The 22243-nt window shown below is 33.6% G+C and overlaps 2 protein-coding genes across 3 annotated transcripts in view; both read right to left on the reverse strand.

The window, feature by feature from the left end:
- Positions 1–3949: 3949 nt before the first annotated feature.
- LOC126716054 (uncharacterized) overlaps positions 3950–22243 on the reverse strand; it is a 79099-nt gene continuing 60805 nt past the window's right edge. For both annotated transcript variants that reach the window (XM_050416985.1, XM_050416984.1), the window contains exon 10: positions 3950–4352. In XM_050416985.1, the coding sequence (XP_050272942.1) occupies positions 4306–4352 (47 nt within the window). In that variant the 3' untranslated portion in view covers positions 3950–4305. The remainder of the gene's footprint in view (positions 4353–22243) is intronic.
- On the reverse strand, positions 15005–15761 carry LOC126716146 (protein LIGHT-DEPENDENT SHORT HYPOCOTYLS 6-like). The gene has a single exon (XM_050417175.1). The coding sequence runs from the start codon at positions 15641–15643 to the stop codon at positions 15005–15007; it is 639 nt and encodes a 212-aa protein (XP_050273132.1). The 5' UTR covers positions 15644–15761.

The raw sequence follows: 22243 nt of genomic DNA on the forward strand, positions 1-22243 counted from the left end.
AGGTGGTCACCACCTCCTTTGGACTGATACAAAGCTAACTTCGATGCGGCAATTTTCCAGGATGTTGGTAGAGCAGGTCTTGGGGTGATAATCCGTGACAGCCAAGGTCTAGCAATGGCTTCTTTAACTCAGAATGTTCAGCTTGCTAGTTCTGTGGTGGAGATGGAAGCTTTAGCAGCCACACGGGTAATAGAACTTGCTGCAGAACTTGGTTTTGACGGGATCATTTTCGATTCAGTGGCAGAGCCAGGATTTTGTGTGTGGGGGACTAGAAAATGAAATTATTAATTTTTTTTCCTCAAAAGTCTTTGTTGGAGTTTAAGTACTTTATAAGTTTATATAAATCAATATTATTTGTGTATGGTTATATACATATATGATATATTAGGTGATTTATATTTTATATTATAGAACATATACAATTAAACAAAACAAAAAAGGATCTTCTTAAAAAAAAATAATAAATAAGAAATTGAAGAGGAGTCACATCACCCAAATGGAGAGTAGATAAAATAGTGTTTATTGTGTACCTTTTGAAGTGTCTAATTTTTCACCACACATGTGGAGGGCATCCTCTTAGCGTTGGAGAGTAAAAAGCCCAAGGCTTTGGCAATCAGTTCTGAATAAAACAACAAAAAGCTAATAAGAGAGAGTGAGAGAGAAAGCCAGAACGGAGAGGAACTGAAAAGATTTTAAAGACCCACCTATTAGCCCAAATGCAAAAAAACTGGTGTTGTTTTCTGAAGTCGATGGAGACAAGCGCACGGAACACAGCCTCCTTCGACCTTAATTTCAAAGTAAGCCAAGTAAACTTTTTGTGAATGAGGAAGAGCAAAAATTGAAACCCCTTTTTGTCTCCTTTATTTTATGAGATAATTGTAAAAATAAATACGTGCTTTTATTGTATAGATATCCTGATAATAATTACGGTATTTGTGTTTTTAAAGTGTTATGTTCACAATATTTTCACAATAAATTTGTCATTTTAGATTTAAGTGCCAGGTAAAAAAGTAATATAAGTGGTGGTTTAAAAACAATAATAACTCATCACTTAGATTTATTGTGAAAAATATTTAGATTTATTGTGAAAAATATTGTGGACATATTATCTATATATATATATATATAAAACCGAAGCTTTTAAAGCTTCCATAATTTTCTACGTCAGCACAATATTTAAATTAAATTTAAATTAAATTAAATTTTCCACCTCATCACTGTTTTCCTTTTCCAATGCAAATTAGACTTCTAGCCAAATAAGGACACTCTCCCACCACCTCTATTCTCTCCTATTTAAGAATTGCTTGCGTAGAAAACCTAAGCCCCAAAAACTTATTTTTGCTGCAACACAATTTTCTCCTTAAAACTTATTTTTCTTCAAGATTTTTTTTGAGGGTGGCTCATGCTTCACAATTCATATATTCCACTTATGTATTGGACTCCTCTCCTTCTTCGGTCAATGCATCAAGGTTAGGGTTATTTGATTTGTTCAATAAAAATTATAGATTTGTTGCTTTTTCTTATAAGTTTGTCAATTGTTGTTTTGTTTATTTAATTGCTGGGCCTGAATCTTTTAATTAAATCTTCAAATTTATATTGAACAAATCAAATAACCCTAACCTTGATGCATTGACCGAATAAGGAGAGGAGTCCAATACATAAGTGGAAAAGCTATAATCATGGATTCCCGTCTTTCTATTGTATTTCTCTATTGCGTAATTTTATATATATATATATATATTGTTTTATTTCAATACTTTTGAAGCTTTGAATCTTCTGATTTTTTTTTAAAAAAAAATTTGTGGCCTTTTGGAAGTTTTAACATCATAACTTTTGGGTTTTATTTTTTCTATTATCAGAAATTATCTAGAAGATTTCAATGAATATCCATGGATTATTCTTTTTGAGGGTAACTCATCTTTATCTTATATTTCTATTCCTAACTTTTTTTTCCTATATTTTTTCTTTAATTGTCCGTGTTTACGTCTTTTTTGTTTTTCTTATTTTTTCTTTAATTGTCCGTGTTTATGTCTCTTTTTGTGTGAGTATGTGTCATCGTATCTGGGTACTTAGGCAAAATCTATAAAGACTAAAGATGCTTTTTTTTTTGGTAATGAATCCTGTGTTCTTCATGACTTTAGTGAGTCATATTCTTAATGATCGAAATGGTTTTGTTTGACGTGGATTTTGTTCATATTGGTTTCAAAGTTTATTTCTTGGCTTATATTATAGATTGTAATATATTTATTCATCAAACTGTTTAGTTGAGTTTGTTTTCGAAATTGTTTTCAGTGTTGGACATTTTCTTGAAGCATGTTGGTATCATATATTAAAATACTGTTAAGTTGATAATAATAATAATAATAATATAGTTTAATAAATGTCTGAAACGTATAGCTGTTAACAAATGTTTTCGTTATATGATTTTATTTTACAAATTCAATTTTGGTGTTGTAGTAAAATAAACAAAGATTAAATTATATATTGTACTCAATACATTTCCCGTGCATCGCACGGGTTAGCGACTAGTTACTATTATTTTTAAAGAAAATTTAAAAAGGAAAATAATTTTAATAGCAAGATTGGGGGGGGGGGGGGGGGGGCGGGAGCTTATATTGGGAGATTGGTTTCATAGATTTTTTTTTTTTTGAGAAACTTCATAGATTTCGGGATCTCATTTATATAAATGATTTTTTTTTTTAAAAAAAAAATTTGGGGGGACCATGGCCCCCTTCGGCCCCAACATGTCTTTGCCACTGGGCGACTCCACCACAGTCATGAGAGCCCTCACGGATCAAGTGTCAAACTATGCTCCTTTCGGCTTGCTAATAAAAGAGGCACAGGATCTTGCAGAAAGACTTAAATCATTTAAAATTTCAGCATGTTGGTAGAGAAGGAAATTAGTGTAGCTCATGACTTTGCTAGGCATGCACGTTATGTCACAAGTTTTTCTGTTTGGATGAAGGATGTTCAATCCCATTGTTTTGAAATGTATCAGGCAGATTTGCCTTCTTCTTAATAAAAATCAGTCTTGTTTCTCAAAAAAAAAAAAAAAAAAAAAGTAAAATTAGCTTTTCTCAAATTTGCATTGAATCCCTTTACAAGCTAATGGATGTAAACAAATAACGCGCCCTTCCACTAAAATGTGGTGGAATGCCTATATGCCTAATCTATGCAATGTAAGTGCTCTATTTAGCATATAGGGTGCCCTTGCATAACTTCTTGAAGGTAAGAAAATTATTTAAAAAGAACATTATATCGGTCTTTCCTTCTCAAATGTTCAAAATGGCCTCTTATGCCTCTATTTTGGAGTTTATACACTAAAAGGGAAAGCAGTGATTGTCAGGTATAATGTGGCCCCATAGAGTCAAATATGCATTCAACAAGTACTACAAATTGTTTTCAGGAACTGATCTCAAATAGTTCAAAAAAAGGATCAAAAATGTAAAATTAGCTAATGGCAAATAAACTTTTTCTAACAGTAACAATTAGTTAAGAGGAGGGAAGTTTAACTAAGCATGAGAACTTGAAGGAGAAGTTAGGGGGGTTTGAAATAATAAGCATCAAAGTGTGTTTCACTAATTATGATTTGTGTTAGAAAGACTACGCATATACTAAACGTGATGATTTTAATTTCCTTTACTTTTTGTTTAAAATAATGATTTGAGGTGAACTCAAGGATGATATCCGCATAGTGACTATTCCAACTACAAGGTCAAGGTACCTATGTTACTGGTATGTGTATTCCGTTACAAATCTCAAGGCCTAGTGACATCCAAGAAACTAGGAGCAAAGTGGACCTGGTTGATAAGAAAATTTTTTGGTGAAACTAACATACCAGTAACATAGGTCATTACTTTGTACGTACAATAGTTTTGGGCCTTTTGGCTATGCAACCAAGATAGAATTCTGGCTCCAAAAAAAAAAAAAAAACTCACAATCACAGATAGAATACCAACACAAATGGCCTACATTAGTAGAGCTTTACAGTCTGTACTTTGTGGGATTCCAGGAAATATTTTCACACATTCAGGAACTTGGATTTCATTAGCATTTTGTTTAGAGTATCAGAAGCCTAAACACACCACATTTTTCACAAATAACATGAGAAAGATACATCGGGCTAGAGGAACTTTATTCAATGTAGTGTCTGACCGCCAAAGCAGCTGCAAGAGTATACACACAGCAAACAGAAAGTGGTCCAAGGATGCCTCAGCTAACAATTATACAGTCATTGACAATGAACCAATGAGCTTCCATAAGAAAATGCACAGACTAATTTTGATTAGGGAACATTAAAAGTGCTCAGAAATCCCTTGCTTCAATTGGAACAAAAATTTCATCCAAATAACCTGGACGACCATTGCTCCACTCTAATGCTTCCCACCAACGCCTCTCACCCTTTATCTTTTTCAAATCTTGACTAGATACTTCATCAATTAATGGATTCTTAAGATTTGGGCAATTATAAAAACTCAACCATTCTAACTTTGGTGCAATGTGTAAACCATTAGAGATGCTAACTAATCCAGGCACACAATGAAGTGAAATCTTCTTCAAATTTGGGAGAAAATAAGAGGTACCATGCTCAGCAGAGATTTCGCAGCTTACAATGCTTTTGATGGAGTGGCAGTATTCCACTTTAAGCTCTCCTAAATTGCATAGGTTATCAAGCAACCCTTGCGTGAAAATAGTGGTCAATTGGGGACATGTGCTCAATGTCAAGGACTTAAGAAGAAATAAAGAATTTTGCTGTACTGGCCCCTCCCATATGCTCCTTAAACTCTTCATATAATATATATACAGGTGTTCAAGTGATCCAAGAACAATTCTTTCATCATCATATGATTCAGATACTATTTCACTTATACCATCTTCCCCATAAGCATCTGCAGCATCTATAATCACTTGAAGCTCATTACATTCCCCCACGACACAGCATTTTAGTTGCTTCATATTTCTAGTTTCAAAATCAGATAGCTTCTTAATAGTCGCATGCCTGTCCAAGAAAAATGCGGTCACATGTTGGAGTACATTCTTAATATCCCTATGGACACCCACACCGTTTATGTATTTCAAGCATCGCTCCCATCGTTCCAGCTCAAACTCAGCATCAGGAGGGACTCGAGACAAAATGCGCTTGACATGGTGACCGACAGTAAATCTGAAATTAGAAAGTGATGGGCTATTCCACTGGAAGTGACTCAAAAGTTCCACCCTTGGAAAATAGAATTTAAGATTTTCCAACCTCTTTAAGGTACATACTTCATTAACAATATCTTCCACACATGCATCCCACCGCTTGTCATCTGGATTTACATCAATATTCAGCTCCTCTAACTGAGACAATGCAGAAATTACCCCACAAGGAACCACAGCATTTGATTGCATGGTTCTCCTACCATTACTCGTATATCCATAAAATGAAACTTCCAAGCATGTCAAATTAGTTAAATTCTTAATCTCCTTAGGTAAATCCAGAATATTTGCCCCTTCAAGATCAAGAACCTCAAGTTGCTTGAGATCTCCAACTTTTGGCGACAAAATCATGAGACGATGACAATCATTTAGAAACAATCTTTTGAGGCTTACCAATCTGATAAGAGAATCAGGCAAAGACTTGATACCAGTCCTGGATAAGTTCAGGATTTGAAGGGCTGGCATGAAATTAAAAAATGGCTGAGGAATCATTCTTAATTTGTAGTTTCTTGGAAGGAACAGAGCTGACAGATTGGGGCACCTTGGATTCTCAGGTAAATCAGACAACTCATTGTCCATCAAGTAAATCTCTTTGGCGTTCTTCCAATCCTCATCCTTTGGTGGCTTAGTTAATCCTAAACCACCCTGCATGAGAAATAATCCATGTTGCTCACTTGCTTCTGGTTCCATCTGACTAGATTTAAGGATCTTAATTGCTTCACCATCAAACCCCACTCCTTGAGGTTTTAGAGTACTTGATGCTTGCAGTTGCATTTCCTCAACCTGTATACCCTCTGGTTGTCTTAATTGTGAAGAAGCTTTATTCCCAATTTCTTCAATTTCAAATTTCTTTTGTCCACTTGAATTAGTCATCTTAACTTCTTTAACATCAATCACCATATCATGAGGCTCTGACGCTACTTCATCTTCAGTTTTTTTTTCTGCAAAAAAAAGCTTCCAAGTAAACTTATATTTTCTGTTTAGAAATGACCCAAAAAATAGGTAAAAAAAAATATTCAAATGATCTATATTGAATAAAGTACATGTGAGTATCATCCAGTATTCCTAAACTAATTGATTAAGACTCTGTTTGGATACCGTTTAGTGTTAGTTTGGATACAAACACGATTGCGTTTGCATCTGCGACTGTGTTTTTGTGTGGGTCTTGTGCCCTGTTCACGGGACCCACAAGTACTTTTTTCAACAACTTTTTCTTTAAAACTGAGTCTCACGGCATTATTTACATATTTAAAAATTATTTTGTTACAGTGTTTTCAGTTTTCAGTAATAAGCGGTATCCAAATAGACTCTTATTGCTGAAAACTAAAAACTAAAAAAACTGTAGCAAAATAATTTTTAAATGTGTGAATAGTACCGTGGGACCTAGTTTTAAATAAAAATTTGCTGAATTCCGTACTTGTGGGTCCTGTGAACAGTGCATAGGACCCACCATTTTTCAGCAAAACATAGGAACACACGGAATACGTGTGTTCCAAACGCACACTAAGGGTCTGTTTGGATACCGCTTATTGCTGAAAACTAAAAATACTGTAGCAAAATAATTTTTAAATGTGTAAATAGTACCGTGGGACCCAGTTTTAAATAAAAATTTGCTGAATTTCGTACTTGTGGGTCCCGTGAACAGTGCACGGGACCCACCATTTTTCAGCAAAACGCAGGAACGCACGGAATACGTGTGTTCAAAACGCACACTAAGGGTCTATTTGGATACCGCTTATTACTGAAAACTAAAAACACTATAGCAAAATAATTTTTAAATATGTAAATAATATCGTGGAACCTAGTTTTATAGTTGTTTTTTTTTTTTTTTTTTAATAAAAGTAGTTTGTGGGTCCTGTGAACAGTGCATGGGACCCACAAAAAAAAAGCATAGCTAGGAAGCAAAACACATTTCCCAAACGAAGACTAAGTTTTTTGTCCATTTTAAAATTATAAAGAAATATGGTAATAGAATTCAAAGATTTTTTTTTCAAAGAAAAGGACCAATCACCAAAGGACACATAAAATTTTATTTTTCAAAGAAAATAAACTCAATGCAGAGAAAAATACCAAGTGATGAGAACCAACATGCTTAGTAGTTAATTTTTCATAAAGCCAGTTCCAACCCCAAAAATAGGATAACTAAGGTCAATGTTTGGATTGTGCACAGGTCGTTTCTAAGAGGGAGGGGAGAATATAGTTAATTGAACCAACCTTAGCAGGTTGGAAAAAATCCCAACCCGCCACCGAACCACCAGCTGGTTGTCATAATAACAAAAAATAAATAATTTTTAAAGAACAATTTTAACATTCTCTCATAAACAAGTGTTGGAAATGGTCTCAAAATTTTATTTTGGCTTGGTTACCTATTTGAGTTTTCTTGGTTTGTAAGAAAAGTTTTTATTCCTAGTCAAAAAAGTAATTGGTATTGCTTGTCAAAGAAGTAATGTTGTATTTTTTGCAAATTCATTTTGAAACTTTATATATAGACCGTATTTCATTTTTTTTTGAAAATGCTTTCATTGAAAATATTTTTTTTTGTTTTCCATTCCCAACCCATTGACCCACTCCCATCCCCTACAATGACCAACCCATCAACCCAACGCACCCCGCTGTTGTTGCCACCCAAAACAATCCATCTCTCTCTTTTTGGTGCAACCATGGAAGATGGATATTTTACAAATTCACCTATTGGCTATTCAAGAATTATTTTATGGGTTTCACGTGTGGGTCCAATTGAAGTAAAAGTCATGTGGTTTTAAACGTTTGAGTCTTTTAGGGTTAAAATAGTTTTTTTATTTGGATCTTTATTTCATTAGCTATGGTCAATTTTTTAGTTAGAAACAAATCTATAATTTCTGCAATTCTTGCAAATGAAGGGTATTTTGGCAAATTTAGTTGAGTCTAGAATCTTCTAGGAGATCTTAAGTATCTTAGATTTATTTTCTTTGGGTCTAAAGTAGGGCTGTAAATGAATCAAGCTATTCATGAAGAACTTGAGCCTGGCTCATGAAAAAGCTTGTTTATATTTGTTTGCTTAGCAAGTAAGCCAAGCTCAACTTCAAGTTTAGGCTCTAAACATAAGGCCCGATTTAATTATAAATAATCATTATATTTTTATAAATAATCATTATAAATAATTATACTTGTCTAAAAATATAGACATATAGAATTGAGATTGAAATATCTAAGTGTGTAAATAGGTTCATATGATATAAAATAGTTATTTGTAGTGCATTGATAATATTAACAAACCATTAGTAATAAAAATTTATAGATTTGTGATGGGATAAAAAATTTTAATTATGGTTTTACCATATATGGGAAAAGAATAAATTAATCAAGCAATGACCTTATAGTTATAGGTTCAATTACCAATTGGGCTTGTTTATAACCATAGGCCCAAGTTAGTATTTTATTAGGTTTTAGTTTACTAATTAAAATGTAGTCCTAATAGGAGTCCTAATGCTATTAGTACAAGAAATTGCCTTTATATATATTTGTGCTCATTGTATTTAAAAGAGATGGAATTGATTAATAAAATTATTGAATGTTTTGAGCATAGAGGCACAACAGCCTATTTGGTTTCTTTCTCCCTTCTTCTTCCTCCTCCTCCTCTTATGGTATAGTTCACGGATACTGTTCATATAGCCTCTAAACACCATAAAAACTACCCATTTCCTTCTTACTTACAACACCAAGTCAAGCCCTTTCTTTTACCTATCAAAACCCTAAATCCTCAGATACTTTCTTCTTCCAAATGGCCATCAAATAACTCATCAAGCCACCTTTTAATTCCTAACACAACCCCATAACCCTTTCTGCAACAACTCTAGATCCTATTTCCATAAATCCTCCTTAATCTTAACCCACCCCAACCACATGTAGACAAATTCCCCTATTTGTCCTACGTCACTCTCTCAAACTCTCAATTTAATTCCCTATTTTGTGACATTTTTGAGAATTTTTTCATGGCATATGTATTGGCATAATTTAAGTGAATTATGTGTAATTATGATTATTTATGTGAATTTTATCAATGTAGCTGTGGGCAAAATTTGTGATATTCAATTGGATGCTTGAGTTGTAGTCAGGGGCGGAGGGAGGGGGGGGCGAGGGGGGGCACCTGCCCCCCCTGAACTTTCAAATTTTTTTAACAAATATGGCCTGAAATACCATCTTTGCCCCCCCTACACAAAAGACAAAAAAAAAAAAAAAAAATCTCAGTTAAGTAAATTCACATTACCTTTCCACAGCTTTCCTAGTAGCAGTTGACTTCTACTCCTAATGGTGGTACAATTCTATATATAAAATTAATGGACCCCACTTACTAAACTTGATAGACTAGACCAAGTTGCCAGCAGAATTTTTTTTATGCTTTACCAAGCCGCCTGTAGAGATCTATTATGAAATGAATTCACCTTATTCAATAAAACTGTGGGTCCCACTTGGTATTGATTAAAAAAGAAAAAATAACAACTTTGCTACCCCTACACAGAATAGGAATCAGAACTAGCATAGAACTCTTAAAAAAAAAAAAAAAAGTATATATAATGCAAATGGAGCACGGCCTCCCATCAAAAAGAAAAAAATTTCTTTTCAAATCAGTCTCTTTCTTTGGATCTCAGAGTTTTTGTGCAGTTTTTAAAAGCATTCAAGTTGGGTTTTTAAGTCACACATTCAAATATTCATAGGTATGTATATTCTTAATACTTTTGCTTTAATTTATTTGTTTATTTAATTTTTTAAAGAATTAAATTATATGTTTAAACTGTTTATATTTAGATGAATTGATTTGACTATTTTTAACCATAAATTTATAATTCAAATTATATATTTAAACTATTTGTATTTATAATGATCTCTTAATTTGATTATTCTTAATCATAAATTGTAATTTTTTTTTCTTTATTTTAATGATATGACATATATATTTGTAGTTAATTGAGATTATGGAGAATCCTGATCATAATAATGAGTCCGGATCAAATCCTAAACGAACTCGTATCGAAGTGGATGTTGCAAATCTTCCCATGGATCCTGGTTTAAGAATAAAAATTTCTAACTATCATCCTAATGAAAGAGATCAAATTAGAAGGCATTATCTACAAAATAAAGCTTGTCAACCAGTTAACCATGATTTTCCACAAAGTCAATTTGGCAAAACAAAGCGTCGATTTAATCCAGTGTGGTTCAAAGAATTTGAAGGTTGGTTGGAATATAGCATTACCAAAGATGCTGCATATTGTCTATATTGTTATCTATTTCGACCTGATACTGGTGATCAAGGAGGGGGAGACTCATTTGTTACTGAAGGATTTAGAAATTGGAAAAAAAAGGAGAAATTACAGAATCACGTTGGGGATCACAACAGTGCACATAATATAGCTCAAAGAAAATGTGAAGCTTTGTTAAACCAGAGACAAAGTATTCAAACAGTTATAAACAAGCAATCAGATGTTGAGAAAAGGGAATATCGGACTCGTTTGAATGCATCAGTGGATTGTATTTGTTTTCTACAACGACAAGGATTAGCATTTCGTGGCCATGATGAATCTAAAGACTCCAATAATCAAGGAAATTTTCTTGAATTATTACGGTTTCTTGCAAATCACAATGAAGAGATTGATAAGGCAGTTCTTGAAAACGCTCCTGAAAATCATCAAATGACCTCTCCTGATATCCAAAAAGAAATAGCAAATGCTGCAGCTGTTGAGACAATAAATGCTATTATTAAAGATATTGGAGACTCATTATTTGCTATTATAGTTGATGAATCACGTGATATGTCTACTAAAGAACAAATGGCAATTGCTTTGCGCTATGTGGACAAATTGGGACATGTGAATGAGCGCTTTTTAGGCATTACACATGTTAATAATACATCAGCAGTGACACTAAAGAGTGCAATTGAGGAAGTATTTAATAAACATAGCTTAAGCATTAGTAGATTGCGGGGACAAGGCTATGACGGGGCAAGCAACATGCGAGGTGAGTTAAATGGACTAAAAACTCTTATTTTGAAAGATAATCCTTCTGCCTATTATGTCCATTGCTTTGCACATCATCTTCAACTAACATTAGTTGCAGTAGCAAAAAATCACATCCAAATTGCAACCTTTTTTAACTTGGTTGCAAAGGTATTCAATATTGTTGGAGCATCATGTAAACGTCGTGATATTCTTCGCGAAAAACGTAATGCTGAAGTTATAGAAGCACTAAAAAATAATGAAATTTCAACTGGTCGTGGCTTGAATCAAGAAATGAGTCTAAAAAGACCTGGAGATACACGTTGGAGTTCTCATTATGGTGCACTTGTAAATCTTATTCACATGTTTTCTTCTGTAATTGATGTGATTGAAACTATTATAGAAGATGGTTTAGATTCTGATCAGAGAGCAGAAGCAAATATCTTAATTGGTTTACTCCAGACATTTGAATTTGTGTTTGATTTACATTTGATGAAAGGTGTGCTTGGCATAAGCAATGAGTTGTCACAGGCATTACAACGAAAAGATCAAGATATTGTGAATGCTATGAAGTTGGTTGACATTTCAAAGCAACGTTTACAAGCCATGAGAGATGATGGGTGGAACACTTTGCTAGAGGAGGTTTCTACATTTTGTGCAAAAAATAATATTGATGTTCCTGATATGGATGATTTATATCAACCTCGGCCACGACGAAAAGCTCAAAACATGAAAAATTCACATCATTATCAAGTGGAGCTTTTTTATACTGTTATAGATATGCAACTTCAGGAACTTAATAGTCGTTTTGAAAATTCTGAATTATTACTTTGTGTTGCGTGTTTAAACCCAGATAACTTATTTTCAGCATTCAACAAGGAGAAATTGATTCGGCTTGCTCAGTTTTATCCAAGTGATTTTTCAACAGTTCAAGTTTCTTTCTTGGATAACCAACTTGAGACATACATCCATGACATGCGGTCCACTGAAGAGTTTTCAGCACTTAAAGGAATTGGACAGCTTGCTGAAAAGATGGTAGAAATGAAAAAGAATGTTTCATATCCATTGGTTTACTCATTAGTGACTTTGGCATTGATCTTACCAGTTGCAACAGCTACTGTTGAAAGAGTTTTTTCAGCAATGAACATAATTAAAAATCGATTACGCAATCGAATAGGAGATCAGTGGATGAATGATTGCTTAGTCACATATATTGAGAAAGATATATTCAAAACTATTGAATGTGAAGAAATCATGCAGCGGTTTCAAAATATGAAAAATCGTCGAGGGCAATTGAGTAAAATAAGCTAGGTGTGAAAAAATAAATTAAAGTTTATATTTTATGTTAGATTCTGTATGACAATTACATTATCATATAGTTGTTTATTTATTTTGTTATTAATATTGATTAATTTTTTACTTCCAATCTTGTCTTTTAATCTTGCCCCCCCTGATCTAAATTCCTGGCTCCGCCACTGGTTGTAGTTGATACTTGGCTGAGATTGCTGAGCACTTGGTATGGAAGTTTGATAGACGAGGTAATGATGTAGAAAAAATAATGATTTTTCGTATGAACCAAATGTCAGAAATATGTTCCAATTTTCAGTTTCACAACCAAACACTGCAATATAAGCAATTTTCCTAGCTGAAAACATTTCATGTCAATACAGACAACATGAGTGTTGAAATTTTACCAAAGCCATCAGATGCCTACCACAGATTCACAATTGCTGCACCAACTTTCCAGGTTCACAAGCCTTTTATTGTGCATTTCTAAACACAAACATGAGCCTTTCTTGGGAATATTTCAAAACTTCCCAAAATAATAAGGGAATTATGAACAGTTTTTGGCACTCCAAACATGAGTCCATGTTTAGTGAATAATGGCCTAACAATCTAACTCAGAATTTGATGTGACAAATTCTCAATTGCCCAAAAAGTGCCAATACACTTTCCTACTACGAAGTTCAAATACCCTATACAAGATACAAATACAACACAAGATGGAAATGGGGATAAATAAACAAATTTGGAAAATCTATATTCCCCCGCCTAAGCAATATGCTGCGGGTTTGAGTCCATGTATTAGTCTCTCTAAAATTTGGGGTAAGGCATGAAGGCTACCTACCTACCAACTCTCCCAAACCCCACATAAGAAAATTTCTTATACAGTGGATAAGACTTTTTTTAACGATTGCAATCAAATTCGAATGAATATAACAAGAAACAAAGTAAATAGGAATAAAATGAGTCAATAAGAAGACGCAACGTATGCAGGAAGAACCTTCTTTTTAGGAATGTAATCTATATTAAGAGAAACAAGCCACAACATCATGCATTAGACAAATAAAATAATAGGTTAAGTGTTCTAGAAGGGAATACCTTTCTCATATTCCTCATTAGCTAATTTTGTAGCAAAGTACTCTTGCCGCTCTAGTTCCCTCTTTGCTTTTTCAGCATCATCTAGTTTCTTCAATGTGTCTGGATTGTGATGCTCTGGGAGGGCTTTTTGGAAAGTCTCAATAACTAGTTCATTGTCCTTTGAGACTCCTTCTAGTCTCCGCCGCACAAGTTTCTTCCTTATAAAAGATTTCCCAATATGTTCCCCATACTGAAAAAAAAAAAAAATAATAATAATAATATTAGAAGTTGGATGAAAGTGCAATTGAAAATATATGTAAATGCAAACATCAGACAGTTTAATACGGTCAGTAATGACATAGGACAAAAGCTTGAATGAACTCATATACCAATTTTTATGTAGGATCTTTAGGAATTCAGTACTAAATTAGCTAGGGTTCTTGATGAGATCTTGAAGGTTTTTTTTTTTTTAATAAATAAAAAACTAATGAAGTAGCGATATTTATAAAAAGAAGAGGTTATTTAATGTTCAGCAAATGTTTCCAACTGAGCTGTTGATCTTTCTATATTGTTATAAATACGACCATTTCACTCTTTCCACAATAACCATATCAAACATAACAGGACATAGTTCCAAATATCCAATGAGTGCTTCCCATACCAATTTCTCCAACCAAGCAGAAGATTGTCTACTCTCCTTGGTAACACCCATTGAATCCTAAAGGCTTTAAAGACTACACTCCACTAACCATATGCCACTTCACAATGGATCAACAAATGTTCCACTGTCTCTCCTTAATATCAGCACATGTAACACCAACCGACTAATGAGAAACCTTGCTTAATGAGATTATCGTAAATGAGAATCTTCCCTCAAGCGTCCATGGGGCCTTATCACCAAGGGAAAGAGTTAAGACTTTTGAGTGTAAAAGGTCTAGAAGTGAATTCATTTGACTCCAATTCTCAATCATGAAAACTTCTATAGAATTTCACATTCTAGCTCCGCCCAACCCTATCTAACTGACTATCCATGACTCAATAAACTTAAAATGTGTTTGGATACCGCTTATTTTACTTCAACTGAAAACTTATTGTTAAAAGTGCTATAGATAAAAGTAAAGGTTAGCTGAAATAGTACAATGGGACCCATAAATAGTACCAAAAGTGCAATGAAGCCCATAAATAATAATAAAAATTAGCTAAATAGTAAAATAATTTTAATTTTTCATTCTAATCGAAACCCACACTTAGGCATTCTTGGATTGGGTTTGATACTAAATGAGTTAGATGATTGTTGGGTTCAAAGAAAGCGAGCGAACAAAAGGAAGTCTTTATGCTGTTGATGATCCAATAATAAGAGAATCGCCGGATATATAAAATATGTATATAACTCATAATAATCACAATCGAAAGCTAAAACAGAAATGAAAATCGAACAAGAAATAAGGTTAAAAAAGAAGAAGAGATGAGTAAAACTATACTCCGTCAATCGATGTAGTAGTAAATGTTGATTGAGCAGCACTACCACTTCCATTGCCACCACTACCAGTACCAGTACCAGTAGCATTACCTCCTTGTCCTTTACTCGCCACGACAGTTTTGTCCGTTACAGTAGTTGGGCATTTTCCCTCTTTATTTTTATAAGAAATCCCTCTGGCTTTGGCTTGGCGTTCACTGACCTCCCTCAAATAATCCCTTACAGCTCTGGCTCTAAACGGGTTCGATTCTGGCGGTCCACCGTGCTCCATGTAAGCCGATCCGAGCCGTCCGATGAGCGCCTCAAGGCTACCCCACGCATGCCTAAGTGGGCAGGTACATGGGCCTGGTGGCTCCGGGTTGCCGAAGTATGGGCACCCAGTGAGATGGACCTTGGTTTTTTCGAACTGGTCCCAGTACCTCAAGAAGTCGAGCACGTGGTATTCATTGCACCTGGCTAGAGTTATAGGGGGCTCCTGTTTCCCTAGGTACTGTAAGAAGGTGTTCCAGTCTCGACGCTTTTGTGAATCGTACCAATCCAGTGAAGCAGGTGATAAGCTTGGAACAGCTGGTTCTGTTGCTAATGGATCGTCTCCCCAATTCGGATCGGATTTACCGGCAACTGATGCTGAATCCATAATCAAGAACTTGGGTGTTTTAGCTTTTTGGGGTTAGTTATATTGGGTGATACATAATACAGTATGACTGAGTTAAATCAAAGCATCCTAGCTATTTTCAAGAGCTAACAACGTTTTCATCTCTTCTTGATCTCTACGGTGCATAGAAACCACAATTCCTGTTGCTGTTGCTGTCTCTCTCTAGAAGAGAAAGACCGTTACTCTCTGCCCTGTCCCTGAAGTCCCTCACTCTTTTTTCTTAGCATTCAAGTGTTCTAGTATAGCATTATTATTGCATTAAAGTGTAATAACTTACACTGTGTTTGCAGGGCCGGCTGAACCAACCATAGATGCAATTGATGCAACTGTTTAAGCCCCAAATAAAAAAAAAGCCCCCATTTGTAAATAAAAAAAAATTTATTATATATATAATATTTATCTATATATTTTAATTACAAAATTTTTTTAAGTACTTTTATTGATAAATAAAATGCATTAAAAGGTCACATTGTATTATAAAATGGAGAATACTACATAATAAACGTGCACAATACAAAATATTACACACTACTTGATAGGATAAAATTGCATGGTATTTACAACTTGAAAGGACAAGACTGCACAGTATTATGTGCACTGTGTAGTCTTGTCCACAAGGCCCAACACATCACAAGGGCTATTGGCCCAAGCTAAGTTGGCCCCCACCATCCCACAATGAATAAGTTATCACATCTATTTGTTTGTTTGTTTGTTTGTATTTTTTTTTTTTTAAATATAAACTTTTTACTTTATCAATTATTATAAATTATCACACCAATTAATCATTTGATATATATCAACTTATTTGTATTATAGTGATACTAATTTATTAAATCATGTAATAAATTAATTTTTTACATGTGCAGGTTTAGACTTTAAAGTTTTTTAAAAAATCAACTTAAAATTTTCGCCTAAGGCCCCCAAAATTGTTGAGCTGGCCGTGTTGACATTTTTAAGAATTTGTAAGTGTTTTAAGATATGAATTTTCTTATATCTTTCTTATGCAAACCAAACAAAGGAAAAATAGAATTCTCATATTTTCTTCTATCCTTTCTTTCTTTTATCCAAATGCATCAAAAAGAAATATTTTATTTTTTCTTTCCCTTCCTTGCCTTTTTTTTTTTTTCCCCCCTTTTTCTTCCCTTTTCCTAGCTAGAACCAAACATAGTGTTAGGTAACTTGGTGCCTGTTTGTTTCAATGTTTTCAACCCAAAAAGCCCGTTTTGAAGAAAGCTGGAGTGGAAAGCTCGTTTGGTTCAGCATAAAACGCAACTTTTTGGAAAAAGTTACGTTAGAACGTGCAAGCCATTATGGAGCTCTAGAGGTCCATTTTAGAAAAAGTCCATGCGCGTTCTCAGCTATCTGTTGGACTCTTCGACTAATTACCAAATTATCCTTCAATAAATCATGTTAATTTCCTCAGTTCTCACGCTTGTCCCTCATTCCTCTCATCTCATCTCTCTGCTCTGCCCTCTCCATGCTGCTACATACACAGCACCACCCAACTATCACCGGTCTACCACTACAACCCATTTCAACATTTGATAATCCAAACACAAAATCAACAAAATCAAACCAAAAATAACTCAAAATCAACACAAAAGTACAAAACAACTTAAAATCAACTTAAACTCCATTGGAAAACCCATCCCAAACCCAACTCAAAATCAACCCAAAACAAAATCAACTCAAAATCAAACCCAAAATTTACAGAAAATCAACTCAAAATTAAACCATTAACTGAAAACCCATAACCCAAACCCAAAATCAAAATCAAATACAAACCCAATAGTGGTAGGGACTTAAGGAATCTGAGAATTAAGGAGAGAGATGAGGGATTTCCTTATGTTTCAATCCTTCATCTTCTTCATCATCATCATCATCATCAACATCTTCTCTCTTCCTTGTAACTTTCGAACTATCAAAAAAAAAGAAAAGAAAAAAAGAAAGAGATGCAGAGACTTTAAGGGATGAGAAAGGGGCGGAGATTGTGTGGAATGTTCTGGAGGGTGAAGTGGTAGGGAAAAAGACGAAAGAAGGAAAAAAAGAAAAAAAAAAAAAGTAAGGGCACGTGTGTGGAGGAAGTGGTAGGCAAAAAGAGGAAAGAAGGAAATAAAGAAAAAAAAAATTAAGGGTACGTGTGTGGAGGAGAAAAAAAGAGAAAAAAAGAAGAAAAAGGAAATATGGACAAAAAAATAAAATAAAATAAGGGAAACATAAAATGAAGAATAAGAAATTAAAATTGAGAAATACTGTCACAATATTTTCACAATACTTTTACAATAAATCTTAAGTGGTAGGTTATTATTAGTTAATATTGGTGAGAAAAAAATAATTTGTTTAGAAAGAGCAAAAATAATTGTAATAGTACGTTCAAATTAAAATCAGTATAAATTATCACAATACTTTCACAATAAATCTTAAATGGTAGGTTATTATTAGTTAATATTGGTGAGAAAAAAATAATTTGTTTAGAAAAAGAAAAAAATAATTGTAATAGTATGTTCAAATTAAAATCAGTATAATTATCATAATAAATCTTAAGTGGTAGGTTATTATTAGCTAATATTAGTGAGAAAAAAATAATTTCACAATATTAATTTAAGTATGAAATAAACTTCCTTATATATACATTGTTTTTTTTGGTAATTTACCCCTCAAACTGCCACTTTTATAAATGCTATCCAAACATTCAGTTTTTTTCAAAAAGCACTTTTTAATAGATTTTACCAAACACTCAATTTTTTGAAAAAACACTTTCAAATTATGCACTTTTTGAAAACTCCACTTTTTCAAAAGGTAAACCAACATTTTCCCAACATTTTCCAGACGGACCTTTAGTCAACATGAGCTAGGACCCATTAATTCTACTCTTCTTTCCTAATCGCATTTTCCACGCAGACTTCCTAGTCAACATGAGCTGGACCCATGTTGCCTCTTGTACTTTTTTTTCTACATCTTTTTCTTGTTATCAAATCCAACCCCAATACAAGTTTAGCACTTAAGTAAATAATAACAAAATGCAAAATCAAAGTTATTCAAATTAAGCATAACCTTAAAGTGAAGGCTATAACAACTAAACTTGTTTATGTTTGTTTGTTTAACAAATAAGCTAAACTTAAGCACAAGTACAAGCTTAATTATTAAACAATCAAAACTCAAGTATAATAATTTGTTGGTGAACAAATTTGTGAACATGCATTCTCAATTTAACTATATATAATATTTTATCCTTTATGTCTTCTCTCCAAAAAATAATGAATAGACTTGAGAATATATTTTGTAAGTAAGTAATTAGGTTTATAAAATATCAAATTCATATTTGTAATTCATTGATTACATAAACTGTTACGCCTCAAAATCATAAGCAATAAAAGTCTATTTAATCTGAACAATCCATAAAAATATTAAATAAAAGAAACCAGCAACTTAAAATCTCATCACAAATGCCAGAGCTCTAATCCACCAAAGACAAAACATCCTCAAAATAATTCTCTAGTACAATGTTTAATGCCCTAAAAATCATAATAAAATCCTTAGTTCCACAAAATAATTCGTAATTGTTGTCTTCCAAGAATCTTTACTCCAATAATTCCTCTAATGTATCTACAAGGGGAAAAATAGAGGGGAATGAGATAACTCAATAAGTGGAATTCATTAACATTGGGGTGTGGGAACAAACTTTTCAAATAAATAATATTTACAACAAATTCATAACTTGTAACTCATCAATATTTCACATTTAAAAAAAAAAAAAATCTTTATATTGTGAGCCATCATAATACATATATCAATACCATCATATAAACAATTTCCTACGCTTTTCTTGTGGTCAATGTTTATGCCCTGTTGACAGGGTTGTGCTGTCCCCTTTTAGGACTAGAACCTCCTTTTCATCCCTTTTCTTAAGGATGGCTCCTTTGGAACCTAAAGGTGCACTCACTTGCTAAGGAGCTTCCTTTTTGGATCCTCAATAGTATACTCCCTTGATAAGGAGTTATCAAATGTGCACTGTCCCCTTTTCTAGGACCGTCCCTTGCTAAGGACTAGCTACAGTATGATTGTCCCTTGCTAAGGACTAAATACAATACTAAGCTTTTAATCACGACTTGCCATAGGTTTTCAAAACATATTCAATATGCTCACAAAAATAATCCATTCATAATTCTCAAAAATATAAAGATATATTCACACATACAAGTTTAAATAAATTTAGGTTGTCCCACAAGTTTTTCATAAAACGAATAATCAATGTGCACATCAAACATTTATAAAATACAATTTATATATAGAATATCAACATATTTCTTAGATATAGAATAATTTAATAATCAACACTATTTTGGGAAAACCCCCAAAATTAGTAAACACCACTTACCTCTTATTTGCAAAATTAAAAGAAATCTACCTCCCTTGAATCACAATAGATCAATAGAATTATAGCCTAACAACACCAAAAACAGGTCCATCAATACACAATTTCCTACTTAAAATCTGTTTTCACCCTTAAACAATTTTATCCTAAACAATATTGATATATTCAAAATTCTCTATTTATTTGCTTACAACCCAATTCACTTTTAGCTTCAATCCAATTGTTCTATTTCACATATTCTTTTTATCTATTAATTGGCATGTTTGTATTACAACTCTATGGAACTCTAGGATTTTATTACGTGTCTAGCCATTGAGTATTTCAACCTTCCTAAGTTTAGAGCAGAAGAGAGCCATACCTGCAGTCTCCACTCATAGCCACAGTAAAGCAAAGCAAGGTTCAGTAGTGTGTTGCTGCTGAAGCAAAAGGAAGCCCCATCAGCAAATACACATGTAGCTTACGAAGTAAAAGACTAGGTTTTTTTTTTTTTTTTTTTTTTTTTTTTTTTTTTTTTTTTTAAGCTTATCAAGGCCCATATATTTACTGATGCCACCTCACTTGGGCTTCATATTCCATAGTATTTATCTTATTTTTAATATCTTAGGCTCAAATCAATTAAATCCATTTAATTGTGGGCCTCCTTTTTAATTTGTGTATAAGAATTAAATTAGTATCAAAATTATGGGGTGTTACATCCTTCCCCCCTTAAAAAAATTTCCTCCTCAAAATTGTACATACCTTCGTTAACAAATAACTTTGGATAATTTGATTTCATCTCATATTCTCGCTCTCAAGATGCCTCCTCCACTGTGTGATTCTTCCAAAGGACCTTAACCAAAGATATGGTCTTGGTGCTTAGCACTTGATCCTTGTGGTCAATAATTTGAATTGGAACATCCTCATAAGTTAAGTTGTCTTTGATCTTGAGTGGCTCATAGTTCAAGACATGTGCAAGATCTGGGATGTACTTCCTTAGCATGGAAACATGAAACACATTATGCACTCCTGCAAGTGTAGGTAGTACGGCCAACTCGTAGGCAACTTTACCAATGCATTTTAAGATCTCAAATGGACCAAAAAATATGGGACTCAACTTTCCCTTCTTCCTAAATTTCATCACACCCTTCATTGGGGCGACTTTTCAAGATACCATATCTCCAACTTCAAATTCTACTTTCCTTCTTGAGTTGTCATAATAACTCTTTTGTCGACTTTGTACTGTTTGTAATCTTTTATGAATCAGATTAATCTTCTCAGATGTCATCTGAATGATTTTTGGCCCCAACATTTTTCTCTCACCAACCTCTTCCCAACACAATGGGGACCTGCATTTTCTACCATACAAAGCCTTATAGGGAGCCATCTCAATACTAGAATGATAGCTATTATTATAGGAAAATTCCACTAAAGACAAGTATTTTTCCTAACTTCCTTTGAAATCCAATACACAATCCTTTAACATATCCTCCAAAGTACGAATAGTCCTTTCTGATAGTCAATCTGTTTGCAGGTGGAAGGCTGTACTAAAGCTAAGATTAGTACCCAAAGCTTTATGCAAGCTTTCCTAAAACTTTGAGGTGAATCTTGGGTCTCAATCAGACATAAATGAAGCTAGAACTCCATGAAGACTCACAATCTCATCAATATATATTTGTGCTAGTTGATCAAGTGAGTATTTCATCGTAACCAGAATAAAATGTACTGTTTCCATCATCCTATCCACAATTACCCAAATGGCCTCATGTCTCTTAGGAGATCTTGGCAAACTAGTCACAAAATCCATACATATATGCTCTCACTTCCAAAACTTCCATTCGAGAATGGGAAGTAGTTGCAGCAATCCTGAAGGTTTCTGGTGTGGTGCCTTAATTTGTTGACAAGTCAAGCATTGCTCCACAAACTGAGCTATCTCTCTTCATGTTACTCCACCAATCAGTTTCTCAAATGTCACGATACATTTTAGTGCTACCAGGGTGCATTGAGTATGGGGCACGATGGACTTCTTCCATAATCTCCTTCTTTAATGCAAAATCATTTGGCACATAAAGTCTATTTCCAAACCTCAAAACGCCATCATAAGACACATTAAATTCTAGTCTCTTCCCTTCTTGTACTTCTCCTAGGATCTTTACAATTTGTGCATCATTAACATGTGAACTCTTAATTTTCTCAATCAAAGTGGGTTGTATTGTCAAACTGGCCATAAA

This window comes from Quercus robur, chromosome 2 (genome assembly GCF_932294415.1).
Source record: "Quercus robur chromosome 2, dhQueRobu3.1, whole genome shotgun sequence".
NCBI classification, from domain to species: domain Eukaryota; kingdom Viridiplantae; phylum Streptophyta; class Magnoliopsida; order Fagales; family Fagaceae; genus Quercus; species Quercus robur.

Bases quoted from the DNA above. Each gene is read 5' to 3' on its own strand.
- LOC126716146 (XM_050417175.1), bottom strand. From the start codon at position 15,643: ATGGATTCAGCATCAGTTGCCGGTAAATCCGATCCGAATTGGGGAGAC.